Here is a 22,347-nt window from a genome sequence, read left to right as displayed (position 1 = left end):
ATGGGTGGAAGATATAAAGTGAGAGAAAAAAGGAGTAGGTATTAATTAGGGCTCTGCAGGAGTTTGTAGACCTGACAAAGTAGAACGGAAGGCGAGACAAAAGGAGGAAGAGAATCCAAAGCAGTTTGAGAGAAGTAGATATCATGCTGGTTAATTTTTGAGTGGCTGTGCTCCACATAGAAACTGCAGAATGGAGCAGCCAGGTGTGTGCCTCACATGTAAGCTTTAAGGGTGGGAGCATATGCATACAGCTCATGAAAACATAGCTCATGCAACAGAGGCAAAATTAGTATAGTAAAAATAGGAGGATAGAAACATCACTGCATACAGAAACAGATAGTTAAAGAGATATGGTGTGAGTAGAAATAATGAGACAGAAGTCTTTTAATTTCACTCTGGTTACTGGAAAAGTGGAAAAAGAGCTCTCTCAGATGTGTGAGGAGTACTCCATTCTAAGGCATCTAAAACTCCTGTAGGTAAGAAATAGCTGCTCACAAGATATATAATCAAGGCACTTATGTACAAAAAACCCAATTTTTGGAAAACAAACTTTGTGATGATTATATTTTTGTTTTCTGGGATGGGTTGAAGGATATTGTGTCTGACACGTTTGTATTATTACAGGGACGAATTATGGCGTTTTGAAATTGAACTGAGGGAAATGAATGATAGATAGAAATATAGGAAGAAATTGAATTACAGCACTTTTGAATTTAACTAGTGTTTCCTCTATTTAGAGAGGATGTATGTTCAGTACGAGAAAGGGAATTTGTATTAGAAGGAAGAGGGGAGGGAAAAGGAGCTGAAATATGCAAAGTAGAATCATCAGCATAAGAATGAACAGGGTTATCAAATGTTGGGTCTTCTAAGTTATATTCAGGTACTTACTGATGCTTTTTGCAGGACATCCCTAAATATAGGTTACCCTGATCTATAATATACTTCATACCTCAGAGGTGAATTTTATAAAAAAGAATTACATATGCTTTATTTGATAATAAATATCTCATTCTTGAAGGTTATAAATATTTTACATACAAATAGGAAAAACAAAATACAGGCTTGGAGATGAAATTTAATTGTGAAGTCAGAGGGTTAAAATTGTCATGTATGGTGTCAGTAGAAATAATGAGACAGAAGGCTTTTGATTTCACTCTGGTTACTGGAAAAGTGGAAAAAGAGCTATCCCAGATGTGTGAGGAGTACTCCATACTATGACATCTACAACTCCTGTAGGTATGAAATAGCTGCTCACAAGATATGTAATCAAGGCACATGTACAAAAGCCCAGTTTTTGGGAAGCAAACTTTGTGATGTTGATTATATGTGGTTTTCTAGGATGGATTGAAGGATAGGATTATGTCCAACATATTCGTATTATTACAGGGACGAATTGTGGCTTTTTGAAAATGAACTGAGGGAAATGAATGATATAGAAATTTATTTATTTATTTTACTTTGTCGCTGTCTCCCGTGTTAGTGAGGTAGTGCAAGAAAACAGACAAAAGAATGGCCCAACCCACCCACATACACATGTATATACATACATGTCCACACATGCAAATATACACACCTATGCATCTCAACATATACATATATATACACACAAACATATACATATATACACATGTACATAATTCATACTGTCTGCCTTTATTCATTCCCATCGCCACCCCACCACATGTGAAATAACAACCCCTTCCCCCCCCATGTGCGCGAGGTAGCGCTAGGAAAAGACAACAAAGGCCACATTCGTTCACACTCAGTCTCTAGCTGTCATGTATAATGCACTGAAACCACAGCTCCCTTTCCACATCAGGCCCCACAGAACTTTCCATGGTTTACCCCAGACGCTTCACATGACCTGGTTCAATCCATTGATAGCATGTTGACCCCAGTATACCACATCGTTCCAATTCACTCTATTCCTTGCACGCCTTTCACCCTCCTGCATGTTCAAGCCCCGATCACTCAAAATCTTTTTCACTCCATCTTTCCACCTCCAATTTGGTCTCCCACTTCTCCTCGTACCCTCCACCTCTGACACATATATCCTCGTGGTCAATCTTTCCTCACTCATTCTCTCCATGTGACCAAACCATTTCAAAACACCCTCTTCTGCTCTCTCAACCACACTCTTTTTATTACCACAAATCTCTCTTACCCTATTATTACTTACTCGATCAAACCACCTCACACCACATACTGTCCTCAAACATCTCATTTCCAGCACATCCACCCTCCTCCGCACAACTCTATCTATTGCCCACGCCTCGCAACCATAAAACATTGTTGGAACCACTATTCCTTCAAACATACCCATTTTTGCTTTCCGAAATAATGTTCTTGACTTCCACACATTCTTCAACACTCCCAGAACTTTCGCCTCCTCCCCCAACTGATGATTCACTTCCACTTCCATGGTTCCATCCGCTGCCAAATCCACTCCCACATATCTAAAACACTTCACTTCCTCCAGTTTTTCTCCATTCAAACTTACCTCCCAGTTGACTTGTCCCTCAACCCTACTGTACCTAATAACCTTCCTCTTATTCACATTTACTCTCAGCTTTCTTCTTTCACTCATTTTACCAAACTCAATAATCAACTTCTGCAGTTTCTCAGACGAATCAGCCACCAGCGCTGTATCATCAGCGAACAACAACCGACTCACTTCCCAAGCTCTCTCATCCACAATAGACTGCATACTTGCCCCTCTTTCCAAAATTCTTGCATTCACCTCCCTAACAATCCCATCCATAAACAAATTAAACAACCATGGAGACATCACACACCCCTGCCACAGGCCAACATTCACTGAGAACCAATCACTTTCCTCTCTTCCTACACATGCATATGTCTTACATCCTCGATAAAACTTTTCACTGCTTCTAACAACTTGCCTCCCACACCATGTATTCTTAATATCTTCCACAGAGCATCTCTATCAACTCTATCATATGCCTTCTCCAGATCCATAAATGCTACATACAAATCCATTTGCTTTTCTAAGTATTTTTCACATACATTCTTCAAAGCAAACACCTGATGCACACATCCTCTACCACTTCTGAAACCACACTGCTCTTCCCCAATCTGATGCTCTGTACATGCCTTCACCCTCTCAATCAATACCCTCCCATATAATTTACCAGGAATACTCAGCAAACTTATACCTCTGTAATTTGAGCAGTCACTCTTATCCCCTTTGCCTTTGTACAATGGCACTATGCAAGCATTCCGCCAATCCTCAGGCACCTCACCATAAGTCATACATACATTGAATAACCTTACCAACCAGTCAACAATACAGTCACCCCCTTTTTTAATAAATTCCACTGCAATACCATCCAAACCCACTGCCTTGCCGGCTTTCATCTTCCGCAAAGCTTTTACTACCTCTTCTCTGCTTACCAAATCATTCTCCCTAACCCTCTCACTTTGCATACCACTTCGACCAAGACACCCTGTATCTGCCACTCTATCATCAAACACGTTCAAGAAACCTTCAAAATACTCACTCCATCTCCTTACTCTTATCATCAAACACATTCAACAAACCTTCAAAATACTCACTCCATCTCCTTCTCACATCACCATTACTTGTTATCACCTCCCCATTAGCCCCTTTCACTGAAGTTCCCATTTGTTCCCTTGTCTTACGCACTTTATTTACCTCCTTCCAAAACATCTTTTTATTCTCCCTAGAATTTAATGATTCTCTCACCCCAACTCTCATTTGCCCTCTTTTTCAACTCTTGCACCTTTCTCTTGACCTCCAGCCTCTTTCTTTTATACATCTCCCAGTCCTTTTCATTATTTCCCTGCAAAAATCATCCAAATGCCTCTCTCTTCTCTTTCACTAATAATCTTACTTCTTCATCCCACCACTCACTAACCTTTCTAATCTGCCCACCTCCCACGCTTCTCATGCCACAAGCATCTTTTGCACAAGCCATCACTGCTTCCCTAAATACATCCCATTCCTCCCCCACTCCCCTTACGTCCCTTGTTCTCACCTTTTTCCATTCTGTACTCAGTCTCTCCTGGTACTTCCTCACACAAGTCTCCTTCCCAAGCTCACTTACTCTCACCACTCTCTTCACCCCAACATTCTCTCTTCTTTTCTGAAAACCTCTACAAATCTTCACCTTTGCCTCCACAAGATAATGATCAGTCATCCCTCCAGTTGCACCTCTCAGCACATTAACATCCAAAAGTCTCTCTTTTGCGCGCCTATCAATTAACACGTAATCCAATAATGTTCTGTGGCCATCTCTCCATCTTACATATGTATACTTATGTATATCTCTCTTTTTAAACCAGGTATTCCCAATCACCAGTCCTTTTTCAACACATAAATCTACATGCTCTTCACCATTTCCATTTACAACACTGAACACCCCATGTACACCAAATATTCCCTCAACTGCCACATTACTCACCTTTGCATTCAAATCACCCATCACTATAACCGATCTCGTGCATCAAAACTACTACACACTCACTCAACTGCTCCCAAAACACTTGCCTCTCCTGATCTTTCTTCTCATGCCAAGGTGCATGAGAAATATAGGAAGAAATTGAATTACAGCACTTGAATTTAATTAGTTTAGTGCTTCCCCTATTGAGAGAGGATGTATGTTCAGTACAAGAAAGGGAAGAATGGAGGGAAAAGGAGCTGAAATATGCAAAGTAGAATCATCAGCATACGAATGAACAGGGTTATCAAATGTTGGGTCTTCTAAGTTATATTCAGGTACTTACTGATGCTTTCTGCAAGATATCATTAAATATAGGTTGCCCTGATCTATATTTCATACCTCATAGGTGAATTTTATAAAAAATTACATATGTTTTATTTCATATCTCATTCTTTAAGGTTATATGAATTTTGCATACATTTAGGAAAAACAAAATACAAGCATAGAGAGGAAATTCAATTGTACAGTCACAGGGTTAAGATTGTCATTTATATGAAAACATAAATACTCTCAGGAAAAATAAGGGCCAGCTGGCTGCATTTTTGTTACTGTATCTATGCATGTCTTATTTGAATATATACATTACTGCTTTCAAATGGCTTTGTATTTCGTTTATTTATAGTGGGCAAAGTTAGTAATTATTAAGATCTTGCCATAACGAAATTCATGTCATAAATGCTTTGAAAGTAATTTTCTTGGGATCTTGAGATTAGATATCTTTTTGAGCATAATATTATATATAGTATTAACCAGTTTGCTAAGAATTACATTATATTCTCTTGTTCCTTCACTGACAGAACTGGGTATCCTATTCATTGATGAAGGCGTACAAGTTCTTTGTGAAGGAATTGGAATTTATGCTGAATTATTCAAAAGGTAAGTTTTGTCCCATTTATAACTGAACTCAACTCTGCTGGGATTTGGGATATTCCTGGGTGGTTCAGAGAAAATAAACAGAAACACACAATCAATGTTGTTATTTTGACAGATAAGTAGTAAGGTATCAGTGAGACATGAGCCACTAATCAGTATTTAATTCTCATTGTCTTGATGGAGAATTGAATTGTGATTAGCAGCTTGTGTCTAATTGCTACCTTACTACCTCGGAACACAAACTTTATTAAAGTTTTATTTGAGAAAAATTGAATTTATTTTCAAGATAAGCTTAAAGGCATTTAGGTGTTTATCTATAAATATACACCTGAGGTAAGTGAAAAAAGCGAAACAGTTTGTCAAGTTGTGAGCTAAAAAAGGATCAGTGATTCGAAATACCTTTTTCAAAAGTGGTGCATACAAAAGAATATAGAGTAATTGTTGTTTCAGCTGGGTGTATGCATGATCGTGAGAAGTTTTAGACTGGGTTAGGAGAGAGGTTGTTTAGTGTTTACCAAGTCATTTCTGTGAGTGTGTGTTTTGTAACTTATGGATGTTGCAGGAAAAGGGATGTGTGAGTACAGGTTGCTGAAATGTGATGCAGGGTAAGTTCTTTTTCCACTTAGTGGTTGTTAGTTTATCGTGAGGTCAAGTGTTATTGCAAAGATTGGAGTTCTAAGCATACTGAAGAGAGATTATACTGGAAGAAATTTTTTCTTTGTGTAGGTGTAAAATGTTAGTGGTGGCTATGCAGCCTGAGATTGTTTTGCATGCTCCATTTTGTATGGTTTGCACCTCTGTTTTGTTTGAAGTTGAGAGGCTGGATGACCAGGCTGTTAAAGCATAGATTAGGGTGGAGCAGGAGGTTGTTTGTAGAAGATACTAAGGGATTATTTTCCTTGTCCAAAACTGGTGCTGGGTGTTTTCTTTATATATGGCCTATGTGTTGAAGTCTGTGGTGTGCTAAGTAAATGTACTATGTGCATTGTATGTTCTACCTACAATGTTTGAAGCTTAATAAGTTGGAAGTAGTTAGCCACTTACAGTTATAGGAGGATCCAGGTTGGATTACTGTTTGGTCAGGATTAAGAAGGTAATGGTGGATTTCTCTGGGGATGCAAACCTTCTGCTTTGGGTGACAGAGTATTCTAATTGTGTGATGTAATATAACATATTTATTGTTGCTTGAGTAGTGACATGGAGTTAAGTGACTGTGAAGTCAGTTACATATGAGAGGAATATTATGCTGAGGCAGTATTGTAACCAATAATGTAAGAGGTGCTGCTATTGTGAAAAGTAAAAACGAAGCTCAAAATTGGGGAAAGTTGTCAAGTCTCAGGATCTCAAGGGGATACTCCAGGTTTACGAGAGTATCCAAGCCTCATCCTGCCTTGTGGTGACCTCGCTGATACACCATTAGGGGTGGATCTAAAGGGGGAGGCATTGTCCAATCCTTTTATATTTTGACAAATGCTTGAGGTGCTCATGTGACTTTTTAGTTCTTGAACAATGTTGGAGCCTCACTGCCTCTGAAAATACTGCGCTAGAGTTACCCTCTGCCAATGACCTGTCAAAGATGAGGCACAAAAGGCTAAGAACCAGCACTGAAAGCTACCAGTTATGCCGTTATGCCCCACAAAACTTTCCATGGTTTACCCCAGACACTTCACATGCCCTGGTTCAATCCATTGACAGCATGTCAACCCTGGTATAACACATCGTTCCAATTTACTCTATTCCTTGCACGCCTTTCACCCTTCTGTATGTTCAGGCCCCAATCGCTCAAAATCTTTTTCACTCAATTTCCAACTCCAATTTGGTCTCCCGCTTCTCCTCATTCCCTCCACCTCTGACACATATATCCTCTTTGTCAATCTTTCCTCACTCATTCTCTCCATGTGACCAAACCATTTCAATACACCCTTTTATGCTTTCTCAACCACACTCTTTTTTTACTAAACACCTCTCTTACCCTTTCATTACTTACTTGATCAAACCCCCTCACACCACATATTGTCCTCAAACATCTCATTTCCAACACATCCACTCTCCTCCACATAACCCTATCTATAGCCCACGCCTCGCAACCATAAAAGATTGTTGGAAGCACTATTCCTTCAAACATCCAATTTTTCCTCTCTGAGATAACATTCTCGCCTTCCACACATTCTTCAATGCTCCCAGAACCTTTACCCCCTCCCCCACCCTGTGACTCACTTCCGCTTCCAGGGTTCCATCCGCTGCCAAATCCACTCCCAGATATCTATAACACTTCACTTCCTCCAGTTTTTCTCCATTCAAACTTACCTCCCAATTGACTTATTCCTCAACCCTACAGAACCTAATAACCTTGCTCTTATTCACATTTACTCTCAGCTTTCTTCTTTCAAACACTTTCCCAAACTCAGTCACCAGCTTTTGCAAATTCTCACCTGAGTCAGCCACCAGCGCTGTATCATCAGCGAACAACAACTGACTCATATCCCAAGCCCCCTCATCCACAACAGACTGCATACTTGCCCCTCTCTCCAAAACTCTTGCATTCACCTCCCTAACAACCCCATCCACAAACAAATCAAACAACCATGGAGACATCACACACCTCTGCCACAAACCTACATCCACTGGAAACCAATCACTTTCCTCTTCCTATTCGTACACATGTCTTGCATCCTCGATAAGAACTTTTCACTGCTTCTAGCAATTTACCTCCCACACCATATATTCTTAATACCTCTCACAAAGCATCTCTATCAACTCTATCATATGCCTTCTCCAGATCCATAAATGCTACATGCAAATCCATTTGTTTTTCTAAGTATTTTTCACATACATTCTTCAAAGCAAACACCTGATCCACACACCCTTTACCACTTCTGAAACCACACTGCTCTTCCCCAATCTAAAGCTCTGTACATGCCTTCACCCTCTCAATCAATACCCTCCCATATAATTTCCCAGGAATACTCAACAAGATTATACCTCTGTAATTTGAACACTCACCTTTAACCCCTTTGCCATTGTACAATGGCACTATGCATCCATTCCGCCAATCCTCGGGCACCTCACCATGAGCCATACACACACCAAATATCCTCACCAACCAGTCAACAACACAGTCACCCACTTTTTTAACCAATTCCACTGCAATACCATACAAACAATACCAAACAAGCCTTGCCGACTTTCATCTTCTGCAAAGCTTTCACTACCTCTTCTCTGTTTACCAAACCATTCTCCCTAACCCTCTCACTTTGCACACCACCTCAACCAAAACACCCTATATCTGCAAATCTTGTCATCAGACGCATTCAACAAACCTTCAAAATACTCACTCCATCTCCTTCTCCCTTCACCACTCGTTGTTATTACCTCCCATTAGCCCCATTCACCGATGTTCCCATTTGTTCTCTTGTCTTACACACTTTATTCACCTCCTTCCAAAACATCTTTTTATTCTTCCTAAGATTTAATGATACTCTCTCACCCCAACTCTCATTTGCCCTATTTTTCTCCTCTTGCACCTTTCTCTTGACCTCCTGCCTCTTTCTTTTATGCATCTCCCAGTCATTCACATTACTTCCTTGCAAAAATCGTCCAAATGCCTCTCTCTTCTCTTTCACTAATAATCTTACTTCTGCATCCCACCACTCTACCATTTCTGATCTGCCCACCTCTCACCTTTCTCATGCCACATGCATCTTTTGTGCAAGCCATCACTGCTTCCCTAAATACATCCCATTCCTCCCCACCTCCCCTTACGTCCTTTACTCTCACCTTTTTCCGTTCTGCACTCAGTCTCTCCTGGTACTTCCTCACAGAAGTCTCCTTTCCAAGCTCACTTACTCTCACCACTCTCTTCACCTCAACATTCTCTCTTCTTTTCTGAAAACCTCTACAAATCTTCACCTTCACCTCCACAAGATCATGATCAGACATCCCTCCAGTTGCCCCTGAGCACATTAACATCCAAAAGTCTCTCTTTCACATGCCTATCAATTAACATGTAATCCAATAACACTCTCTGGCCATCTCCCCTACTTACATACATATAATTGTGTATATCTCTCTTTTTAAACCAGGTATTCCCAATCACCAGTTCTTTTTCAGCACACAAATCTACAAGCTCTTCACCGTTTCCATTTACAACCCTAAACACCCCATGTACACCAATTATACCCTCAACTGCCACATTACTCACCTTTGCTTTCAAATCACCCATCACTGTAACCTGGTCTCATTTATCAAAGCTGTTAACACACTCACTCAGCTGCTCCCAAAACACTTGCTTCATGATCTTTCTTCTCATGAGAAGGTGCTTAGGTGCCAATAATCACCCATCTCTCTCCATCCACTTTCAGTTTTACCCATATCAATCTAGAGTTTACTTTCTTACACTCTATCACTACTCCCACAACTCCTGCCTCAGGAGTAGTGCTGCTCCTCCCTTTGCTCTTGTCCTCTCACCATTCAAACCTACTCCCAAGTCATTTCCAAACCACTCTTCCCCTTTACCCTTGAGCTTCGTTTCACTCTGAGCCAAATCATCCAGGTTCCTTTCCTCAAACATATTACATAACTCTCCATTTTTCTTATCCTGGTTACATCCACACACATTTAGACACCCCAATGTGAGCCGTCGAGGAAGATGAGCACTCCCCGCATGACTCCTTCTGTTTCCCCTTTTGGAAAGTTAAAATACAAGGAGGGGAGGGTTTCTAGCCCCCCCGCTTCCGTCCCCTTTAGTCGCCTTCTATGACATGCAGGGAATGCGTGGGAAGCATTCTTTCTCCCCTATCCCAAGGGATATATATATGTACCCTAGCCTAAGCCAGGTACCCATTTTATTGACCAACCCCTAGGGGTGGATGAATGGCTAGGTTGACTGTGGACCAACTGCTGCAACCAGGATTCGAACTTATGCACTCAGAACTGGGTGACCCATGAGTGCATCATGTTCAGGAACGCTAACCACTACACCACAAGAACTTGTAAAATGTTTTGCCTCCTTCCTTTCCATGGTTATAGTGCAGTCTAGCTCACTGAAAGCTAAAATTTTACTTCATCTAGAACTGCAATATAAACCTGAAGTACTGCTAAGTATAAATGGAAGTTAGTGTACTCTTTCACCTTTTCCAAGGTCTGTTGCATTAAGCCAACAACAAGAGCCAAAATTCTGTTTACAATATGATGCTGAATCTGCTGCAAGAATCTGTAATTCTTAGTCAACATATAAGCCAGGAATCTTGTTGTATGTGACCAAAGCTTTATTGAAAATTTCCTTCCAGGGCAATTTATCCTAAGACTTGCTACACTTGACCAACAATGCATTTTAGGATTCTGAATGCTGTATACAACCAGAAGCTCTATTAAGGTTTCTTAAGGGATCACAAGGATTCCATCAGGGCAGAAAGTCGATCAAATATTCATATGCCAAGTATTATTGAGTAAAAATACACTTGTTCATGATAAGAATGAAATAAAAATAGAGCCTTTGTATGTAACATACATTAAAACAAAGCTGCTGGGATATCAGTAAAACTCAGTGATAAGAAGTTCAATAATTAAGTGTATAATTACCAGACAAAACAAAATTTAAATACCTAGGAGACTCAAGTAGCCCCTGCCTAATTGGTTCCATCCATGCAAAGGTGCACAAATGAGGTCATCATGGTGTCAGACTTGACAACATAGCCTGTGAAAGGTAACCCCTTGCTGCTGTGCTCTCCTTTCTCACTTCACTGATTATATAAAGCTTTGGCACAGCACTCCTGTACCATAACGCATTGGGTATAATACTGCAACTGTGAAGTTGTGAGCGGGGTTTGGGCATTGCTGGCAACTAGGTGCAACATTACCACAAGGTCAGATTTGACAGACCAGGGTGAGTTGCTGTATAGTTGTTGGGGCTCTATAAACAAGGATCTGCTAATGTCAGACATTATGATGGTTGGAGAGAGTGGATCTTTATGGACATACTCTGTTTTGTTGGGGCAAAATTGTTTTATTCCTCCTTAAGCAAGTGCTCTCTTAAAGGCTGTCATAAGACGTTCATAGATGAGAAATATATAATTTTCCAAACAATACCAGATTTGAGAAGTAAGATTTTTGTTGCAATCATAACAGGGCCTTCAATATTGCATTGATATGAAAACATCTGGGTGGATCATTAATTTTCATTTACTGTTGTAGAACTGGACTGCAGGACAGAGAAGCTCTGGAGAATGCCATCAGCAAAAGCCATAATGTTGTTAAGGAAGCTGCACTGGAGTTGCTGAATGTTGAGGTGATTACTTCCAATTTCTCTGCAGAATTTCTCTTGAAATTCAGTTTAATCCACTCAGCTACTTTACCACTTTTCTGTTATCTCAGTTGTACAATACTTTAATTATGCAGTCTTACTGTATGTTCGTCAAGATTAACTGAAAAGAGGTGTAAATTTACAGTTGATCTTATAAGGTGTTAATCAGAAAGGATATAATGAAGAGAAATAGTTTAGGGACTATTATTTCAATCTCCTTTTTTTATGAAATCTCAAAGATAGGAATTTTTGAAGTTTCAATAAGAGCATTTAAACTCTTTTTAAGTGCTATGATAAGAATGAGGTTAAAACTTATCTTTAAGGTTTTAAGATTAATGTTACTTAGTACATTTTCAGCTGATGGCTTTTAAATGGCACAAGATTATGTATAACTTGCAGAGAACAAACGTGCAGCAGTCATGTTAAATAACCTCGTACTTGAAAGCCCCATAAGATTCTGTGTCAGTTGTAGACAAGAAACCTTTGGTTTTCTGGCTAGTTATAATCTAGATTGTGAAACAGAAGTTTGAAAATTTCATCTGTATGTAACATTTCAAAGAGTTTATATTCAGATAGGTCATCTTTTCCTAGTCAGTAACCATTAATCTGCTGTACAAAATGATGCATTATTGTTAACCTCTTTCACCCACTACAATCTCTGTGGGCTTTTGCACATTCCTTCTCAAAGGTACTCCTGTCTCATCCTAAAAACTCATTGTGTCCTTCCTCCTGTTTGTGCTATCATAGCCATTCTGCTCTTATAGATATGTCTTATTAGTGTAGAGCAGTATGACTTACACAGCTCCTTCTAACAAACCTTACTAGACTTTTGATTTAATGCTGCATAATTTTCCTCCCATTACCCACCTGGAAGCTCTGAAAAATTTTCTATCTTTCAGATTTGTTTCTTATATCCGAGCATCAATTCTTACAGCTCTTGCCATTTAAATCCAATATTTAAATTGTAGCATTACCATCTTTTGGCTTTAGTATGTCAAACATGTTCAGTTTGGTAACTTCTCTTTATAGTCTAAATTACTTTGGATTTGATAACGTAACTCTTTTGATCTTTGTTCAGTAATAGATTGGTAACACTTTGCCAGTATTATTCTGAATATTGTTTTAGGTGGTTTACTGTATTTGAGTTATCTGACATTATCATTCCAATCGGTATTGATAACTGTTTCTTTGCCTACACCTCAGATCTTTGGAACTCTATACCTTCTCATGTCTTTCCTAATAACTATGACCTTGCACATTTTAAAAGACAGATTTTACCACTTCCTCCAAAATTCATAAATACTATCCCTTGTCTCATCTTTTTCTCATTCATAACCCCCTCTACATTTCTATTAAAGCCCAGCCTTGATGTAGACTTTAGTCCATAAGTGGAGCCTCTAATTTGTTAAACACAAAATCCTCCAAATATTTAGGTTAAGCGCAGAGAACATGTTCCTTTGTGCATTTAATAAAACCACAAGAATTTTTGTTTCAACAGAATGACTGGGGTGAATTCTTGGGGATGATTGAAGCTAATGAAATTGGCAAAAAGGATACTGAACTGCCCAAAATTGGTGACAAGATACCCAGTAACTTCATCCTCACTTATGTTGGTGGTGGAACACCTACAAACGTGGACAGCTACTATCCCTCTTATGGGAGCAGTGCTACAAAAGATGCTACACTAACTGCTGAGACCTCATCAGCTTTCAGTTTAGGAGATATTTTAACTGCTGAAAAAGGTGTAACCCTGATGGTTCTTAACAGACATTTTGCCTGACTTCCATGACGCACTCACATCAGCCAGCTTGCAGAAAGACAGGTAAATTCATTATATATCTTTGTTCTGCATGTTAGAGATGACTTAAATGACTATATATGTTATCTTCTTTCATAGTTTATCTATATTCAGTATTTCATTGAGTACATTATTTGAGTAATGTTTGCAATATTTGTGTTTAAAGACAACTGATAATTTATTGAAACAATGAGATAGCTGAGGTAACTGTACTTTTTACTCGTCACATTTTTTTTGTATTTAATATTGAAGAATTCACATCATGCCCCTCATTTGGTTGAGCAGGGCTATGAAACACATCGTATGATTGAGTGATACTTGACTATGAGGTTAATGATTGATATTTTGAGATATAAGCCTTTAAAATAACCTTACTAAATCTATTTATTATATCCTCAGAGTGAGCTGACTGATGCAGGGTGTCATGTGGTTGTTGTTACATTTGGAGAAATGTCTGGTGCTGAACAGTGGCTACTTGAAACAAAGTGTCCCTTTCCTTACTATAGGGAACCATCTCGTGCACTCTACCAAGCACTTGGCCTCAAAAGGTAGATACAATTTGCCTCTGCTTAATTCTTTTAAGAAAAAACACTAAGAATTTCACAGCATCTATACAGCAATGATGATTTTTACATAGTTAAGAAAGAAAGATAAGGAATTGATACTTGTTTGCAATTTACTCAAAATAAATTTGTATGCAGGTGTATAATTTGGTGACTCGTTTTAGAATATACATTACATAGTTTGCAATTGCCCCTCATTATTTATTTACAGCCAGTAAATACTTCACACAAGTAACTTGGAATACCATCAAAACATTGGTTATTATCCACCTTTACATTATATATCATCATAGCATTACTTACATATACACCATTTTTGCTAGGTAGCAGTTCCCAAGCCCAGTAACTGGGAGATACTTATGAGGGGTTAGGACACTTTCTTTACAGGTGTGCTGAACCAATTCATGTTTTGAAGATGGAAATGTTTAGGTTTTCATATTGAGATGCAATTTGCAAGCAAGGATCAGAGCTAGCTCAAAGGCACACTCCTTTAGGGCCCAAGAAGGTATGCCATCTGGTCCATACATACACTTAAAGATGGGAGAGAACTCGGAAGATTTTGTATAAGTAGAATATAAGAGAGGTTCTAGATTCAGTAGGAGGAAGAGTTGGAGGGAAGACTAGATGTGAAATGATTCAAATTAGAATTAGAGGAAAATGAGATGCTAATAAGAGCACTTTATCAGTTAGGGAGTAAGCTGTATATTGATCATGTTGAAAAAATAAGGAAAGACTGAACTACAGAAGTTGTTGCAGATGTTTTTGGCAAAGAACCAGAAAGATTTATCAACTTAAGAAGTCAAATCAGCTCATTTTTTTTTTCATGCTTAATTCAACAGACAACAACTTAGCGGTAATTCTGAGCAGAAATGTGAGAATGAAATTCAGGAGAAAGAAGAGTTTTATGGTTTGACAAGCTCTGTCTCAGATGCAGTAAGCATTAGAACAATGGTCCCCAACATTGAATCCATGGACCCCAAGGGGGTTAGTAGCCTAATCAGGGAGAGATACATTTCAAGGAGCAAAAGGAATATTGTTGTTGGGCTGTTTTGTTCAAGGAGAACACTGCTTTGGCACATTAAGTTTGCTCAACATCCCAAGGGATACACCAACCATAAAGGGTCAGGAACCACTGCACTAGGGTAAGAATGATTAAGCTATGAATAAGGTTTGATTGAAGAAGGAATGTAAAACTTCATCCCAGTCAAGACAACTTATGCTATATGTTTAGCACAGCTGTAGGCATCCCAACTGGCAAAGCAAAACTTATACTCAGCAAAGTTCCCATAAACACTGCACAAGGAAGAACCCTCCCAAAGTGTCAAATTTGGTATTTCAAGGGTGAAATTGGGATGAATGTACCCAACTGGAAATCAAAGAGGTAAGATTATGACTGGAAGACCCTAACTGGGCACAAAAAATGCATCAGAGGTTAAAAAGAGGTTGAGTGTATTACAGGAATGGTTATGATAATCAGGAATATGTTCTGGGTATTTCGTTATCAGTATTTATTCCAAATGAGGAGGGAGAGAAAAAGAAAGGGCCTCAACTCCTTGAGATCATTCCATGTAAAGTTAAGAATCTTTCTAGGTTCCACTGAATCCTCAGCATAGAGAATTTTGCTGCATGGGTATGAATACAAAATGCCTTGCAGCAAGAAGCCAAGCAGTTAAAGAGTTGCACAGAGATGGAGAATATATAAAGCATAAAAGCTGAGTTTTGGAGAGTAAAGCAGTTTTGAGCCAGAGGGCATTGAAGTTAGGAGACTCAAAATCCATAGAATGCGCAACAGGTGTTCTGTACAGCAGGATGGACAAACACCAGCCTTAGAGTGGAAAGCTTGATAAAGATTGTAGTCACATACTTGTCAGGGAAGAAGAGAGGCATCCTTGGACATGGGTTTCAGAGAGAGGATATGAGGAAGAAGGCAGATGGAGTTCAGATGTGAAAAGAGAAAAAACCATAACTAGGAGGAGTGTTGGTAGATGGGGATGGGTCTTGTTTGCCTAATGGCAGTCAAGTTGGGGCTTTGGGAATCTTTTAGCCTTCCTTAAGGTGGTAGCACCTTTCTGATTCAGCACCAGAGGAACATTGTTTTAGTAAACTTCCATATGTTTGATATGATATTGGGAAATTGTGGCATTAAGAGTAAGGAAATGTGTGAGTTACATATCGTCTTGTGTTATATGTGAGATATGGAAAGTGTGTGTTGTTTGTTGCTTGAATACCAACAATCCATATGTAGGTGAAGTAGAAAGAGAAGATAGCAACCTGGGATATGTGGGGGAATTTGATAGCCCCTGTAGTAGTTTAGTATGCTGCTGTCACTAATCCTTTTCCTACTCAGGCAACAGTACATTGAAGGTGCTTGTACTAAATTTCCATTGCAGGTCAGTTGAGTCTGTGTGGAGTACAACCACCTTGAGTTATTATGGTGCTCAGATGGCCAAGGGCACTCCTCTTCCCAAAGGATACAAAGATGTCAAGGATGATCTGCATCAGATGGGAGGAGATTTCATATTGGATAAACATTCCACTCTTCAATTTGTTTATCGAAGCAAAACTCCAAATGACCGACCCTCTGTAGACCAAATCCTAGCTGTTCTTTGAGGTGTCATTTATTATCAGTTTCATAACTAATGTCTTTAAATTACAAGCTTGTATTGGTTTACATTTGCAGAGTAGCTTCATTTGAGTCAGAAAAAGATGCACTTTTAAAAATTTTATGTGAAATTATTTTTATTCATTATAAGCAGAATATTTTAACTTGGCCTTAAAAATTCTGTATATACCATATTGTGTAACTTAACTATTAGTGATCTAAAAGTAAACTCTTGACATATTTTGTAACTGAATATAACACTGCCGAAAATGCTGTAGAATTTTTCACTAATACATCTAATTCCTTATGTCTTCACTTTACTTGATATTCATTTTGATGTATGGATTCTGTTAAAACATTATTAATTTACTTGAATTGGATGATTCTCTACAAAGAATACATAGCAATGACTTTAGTTATTTCAGGTTTATAAGTTGCAAGTGCTGTTCTGATCACCTTAATATTTGCTTTGTAAGAAGTTTGTTTACATCCAGTAAGCAGTAACACACTATGAAGGTGCTTGCTCAAACTCTTTGAGTGGCTTACACTGGAACACATTCCTTATTGCTTTAGGGGTTGTAAACAAACCTGTCAGTGCTTTGGTTATTGAGTATCTTTTCTGTAACTATTAATGTTTTGATGGTTGAATAAATAAAAGTACATAGATTATTGTGTTTATACATATACATTTTTTCATACATATTCGCTATTTCCCACATTAGTGAGGTAGCGTAAAAAACAGAGGACTGAGCCTAAGAGAGGAAAATCCTCATTTGGCCCCCATCACTGTTCCTTCTTTTGAAAAAGTAAAAACTGGAGGGGATAATTTCCAGCCCCTGCTCCTTCCCCTTCTAGTCACCTTTAACAACATGCGAGGAATATGTGGGAGGTAATCTTTTTCCCCTATACATGAATGCACACACACGCACATATACATACCTATACATTTCAACGTATACATACATATACATGCACAGACAAATACATATATACACATGTACATAATTCATACTGTCTGCCTTCATCCATTCCCGTTGCCAACCTGCCACACATGAAATGGCACCTCCCCTCCCCACCGCATGTGCATGTGAGGTAGCGCTAGGAAAAGACAACAAAGGCCACATTCGTTCACACTCAGCCTCTAGCTGTCATATGTAATACACTGAATCCACAGCTCCCTTTCCACATCCAGGCCACACAAAACTTTCCATGGCTTACCCCAGATGCTTCACATGCCCTGGTTCAATCCATTGACAACACATCAACCCTGGTGTACCACATTGTTCCAATACACTCTATTCCTTGCATGCCTTTCACCCTCCTGTATATTCAGGCCCCGATTGCTCAAAATCTTTTTCACTCCATCCTTCCACCTCCAATTTGGTTTCCCACTTCTCCTCCTTCCTTCCACCTCTGACACATATATCCTCTTTGTCAATCTTTCCTCACTTATTCTCTTCATGTGACCAAACCTTTTCAATACACCCTCTTCTGCTCTCTCAACCACACTCTTTTTATTACCACACATCTCTCTCACCCTTTCATTACTCGATCAAACCACCTCATACCATATATTGTCCTCAAAGATTTAATTTCCAACACATCCACCCTCCTCTGCACAACCCAGTCTATAGCCCATGCCTCACAAGCATATAACATTGTTGGAATCACTATTCCTTCAAACATACCCATTTTTGCTCCAAGATGACATTGTCACCTTCCACACTTTCTTCAACACTCCCAGAACCTTCGTCACCTCCCCCACCCTGTGACTCACTTCTGCTTCCATGGTTCCATCTACTGCTAGATCCACCACCAGATATCAAAAAACACTTGACTTCCTCTAGTTTTTCTTTGTTCAAACATACCTCCCAATTTACTTGCCCCTTAACCCTACTGAACCTAATAACTTTGCTTTTATTCACATTTATTCTCAGCTTTCTCTTTCACACACTTTACCAAACTCAGTCACCAACTTCTGCAGTTTCTCGCTCGAATCAGCCACCAGCACTGTATCATCAGCGAACAACAACTGACTCACTTGTAGAGCCCTCTCATCCACAACAGACTGCATACTTGCCCCTCTCTCCAAAACTCTTGCATTCACCTCCCTAACAACCCCATCCATAAACAAATTAAACAACCAAGGAGACATCACCCACCCCTGCCGCAAACCAACATTCACTGGGAACCAATCACTTTCCTTTCTTCCTACTCATACACATGCCTTACATCCTTCAAAAAAACTTTTCACTGCATCTAGCAGCTTACCTTCCATGCCATATATTCTTAATACCTTCCACAAAGCATCTCTATCAACTCTATCATATGCCTTCTCCAGATCCATAAATGCTACATACAAGTCTATCTGTTTTCCAAGTATTTCTCACACACATTCTTCAAAGCAAACACCTGATCCACACACCCTCAACCACTTCTGAAACCACACTGCTCTTCCCCAGTCTGATGCTCTGTACATGCCTTTACCCTCTCACTCAATACTCTCCCATATAATTTCCCAGGAATACTCAACAAACTTTTTTTTCTTTTTTTTTTTTTGCTTTGTCGCTGTCTCCCACGTTTGCGAGGTAGCGCAAGGAAACAGACGAAAGAAATGGCCCAACCCACCCCCATACACATGTATATACATACGTCCACACACGCAAATATACATACCTACACAGCTTTCCATGGTTTACCCCAGACGCTTCACATGCTATGATTCAATCCACTGACAGCACGTCAACCCCGGTATACCACATCGATCCAATTCACTCTATTCCTTGCCCTCCTTTCACCCTCCTGCATGTTGAGGCCCCGATCACACAAAATCTTTTTCACTCCATCTTTCCACCTCCAATTTGGTCTCCCACTTCTCATTCCCTCCACCTCCGACACATATATCCTCTTGGTCAATCTTTCCTCACTCATTCTCTCCATGTGCCCAAACCATTTCAAAACACCCTCTTCTGCTCTCTCAACCACGCTCTTTTTATTTCCACACATCTCTCTTACCCTTACGTTACTTACTCGATCAAACCACCTCACACCACACATTGTCCTCAAACATCTCATTTCCAGCACATCCATCCTCCTGCACACAACTCTATCCATAGCCCACGCCTCGCAACCATACAACATTGTTGGAACCACTATTCCTTCAAACATACCCATTTTTGCTTTCCGAGATAATGTTCTCGACTTCCACACATTCTTCAAGGCTCCCAGGATTTTCGCCCCCTCCCCCACCCTATGATCCACTTCCGCTTCCATGGTTCCATCCGCTGCCAGATCCACTCCCAGATATCTAAAACACTTTACTTCCTCCAGTTTTTCTCCATTCAAACTTACCTCCCAATTGACTTGACCCTCAACCCTACTGTACCTAATTACCTTGCTCTTATTCACATTTACTCTTAACTTTCTTCTTTCACACACTTTACCAAACTCAGTCACCAGCTTCTGCAGTTTCTCACATGAATCAGCCACCAGCGCTGTATCATCAGCGAACAACAACTGACTCACTTCCCAAGCTCTCTCATCCCCAACAGACTTCATACTTGCCCCTCTTTCCAAAACTCTTGCATTCACCTCCCTAACAACCCCATCCATAAACAAATTAAACAACCATGGAGACATCACACACCCCTGCCGCAAACCTACATTCACTGAGAACCAATCACTTTCCTCTCTTCCTACACGTACACATGCCTTACATCCTCGATAAAAACTTTTCACTGCTTCTAACAACTTGCCTCCCACACCATATATTCTTAATACCTTCCACAGAGCATCTCTATCAACTCTATCATATGCCTTCTCCAGATCCATAAATGCTACATACAAATCCATTTGCTTTTCTAAGTATTTCTCACATACATTCTTCAAAGCAAACACCTGATCCACACATCCTCTACACTTCTGAAACCACACTGCTCTTCACCAATCTGATGCTCTGTACATGCCTTCACCCTCTCAATCAATACCCTCCCATATAATTTACCAGGTATACTCAACAAACTTATACCTCTGTAATTTGAGCACTCACTCTTATCCCCTTTGCCTTTGTACAATGGCACTATGCACGCATTCCGCCAATCCTCAGGCACCTCACCATGAGTCATACATACATTAAATAACCTTACCAACCAGTCAATAATACAGTCACCCCCTTTTTTGATAAATTCCACTGCAATACCATCCAAACCTGGTGCCTTGCTGGCTTTCATCTTCCGCAAAGCTTTTACTACCTCTTCTCTGTTTACCAAATCATTTTCCCTAACCCTCTCACTTTGCACACCACCTCAACCAAAACACCCTATATCTGCCACTCTATCCTCAAACACATTCAACAAACCTTCAAAATACTCACTCCATCTCCTTCTCACATCACCACTACTTGTTGTCACCTCCCCATTTGCGCCCTTCACTGAAGTTCCCATTTGCTCCCTCGTCTTACGCACTTTATTTACCTCCTTCCAAACTTATACCTATGAAATCTGAACACTCACCTTTATTCCCTCTGCCTTTGTACAATGGCACTATGCATGCATTCTGCCAGCCAGTCAATAACACAGTCACCCACTTTTTTAATAGATTCCACTGCAATACCATCCAAAGCCACCACCGTAATGGCTTTCATCTTCCACAAAGCTTTCACTACCTCTTCTCTGTTCACCAAACCATTCTCCCTCACCCTCTCACTTCGCACACCACCTTGACCAAAACACCCTATATCTGCAACTCTGTTATCAAACATTCAACAAACCTTCAAAATACTCACTCCATCTCCTCACTTCACCACTGCTTGTTATTACCTCCCCATTAGCCCCATTCAACGATGTTCCCATTTGTTCTCTTGTCTTATGCACTTTATTTACCTCCTTCCAAACAATCTCTTTAATCTAAGATTTAATGATACTCTCTCACCCCAACTCTCATTTGCCCTCTTTTTCACCTCTTGCACCATTCTCTTGACCTCCTGCCTCTTTCTTTTATACATCTCCTAGTCATTCGCACTACTTCCCTGCAAAAATCCTCCAAACGCCTTTCTCTTCTCTTTCATTAACAATCCTACTTCTTCATCCCATTACTCACTAACCTTTCTAATCTGCCAACCTTCCACCTTTCTCATGCCACAAGCATTACATTATTTGCTCTCAGCTTTTTCCATTCTGCACTCAATCTGTCCTGGTATTTCCTCACACAAGTCTTCTTTCCAAGCTCACTTACTCTCTCCACTCTCTTCACCCCAACATTCTCTCTTCTTTTATGAAAACCTCTACAAATCTTCACATTTGCCTCCACAAGATAATGATCAGATATCCCTCCAGTTTCCCATTTCAGCACATTAACAGTCTCACTTTCATGCGCCTATCAATTAACACATAATCCAATAATGCCCTCTGGCCACCTCTCCAACTTACATACGTATACTTCTGTATATCTCTCTTTTTGAACCAGGTATTCCAAATCACCAGTCCTTTTTCAGCACACAAATCTACAAGCTCTTCACCATTTCCATTTACAACACTGAACACCCTATGTACACCAATTATATTCTCAACTGCCACATTACTCACCTTTGCATTCAAATCACCCATCACTATAACCCGGTCTCATGCATCAAAGCGGCTAACACACTCACTCAGCTGCTCCCAAAATACTTGCCTCTCATGATCTTTCTTCTCATGACCAGGTGCATATGCACCAATAATCAGCCATCT

At 39.8% G+C, this 22,347-nt stretch overlaps 2 protein-coding genes across 3 annotated transcripts in view; one reads left to right on the top strand and one right to left on the bottom strand.

The window, feature by feature from the left end:
* The window catches only part of LOC139762337 (KICSTOR complex protein ITFG2-like), a 31,545-nt gene extending 17,553 nt beyond the window's left edge, over window positions 1–13,992 (top strand). Inside the window, exons 2-5 of the mRNA XM_071686999.1 lie at window positions 5,282–5,360; window positions 11,550–11,643; window positions 13,157–13,480; window positions 13,856–13,992. Of these exons, the coding sequence (XP_071543100.1) occupies window positions 5,282–5,360; window positions 11,550–11,643; window positions 13,157–13,438 (455 nt within the window). The 3' untranslated portion in view covers window positions 13,439–13,480; window positions 13,856–13,992. The remainder of the gene's footprint in view (window positions 1–5,281; window positions 5,361–11,549; window positions 11,644–13,156; window positions 13,481–13,855) is intronic.
* The window catches only part of LOC139762338 (peptide deformylase, mitochondrial-like), an 86,813-nt gene that overhangs the window by 45,123 nt on the left and 19,343 nt on the right, over window positions 1–22,347 (bottom strand). The gene's annotated exons all lie outside the window — the stretch shown is intronic.

This window comes from Panulirus ornatus, chromosome 43 (assembly GCF_036320965.1).
Source record: "Panulirus ornatus isolate Po-2019 chromosome 43, ASM3632096v1, whole genome shotgun sequence".
NCBI classification, from domain to species: Eukaryota; Metazoa; Arthropoda; class Malacostraca; order Decapoda; family Palinuridae; genus Panulirus; species Panulirus ornatus.
The sequence above is the reverse complement of the archived record's forward strand: the minus strand, read 5'-3'. Positions and strand labels throughout refer to the sequence as shown.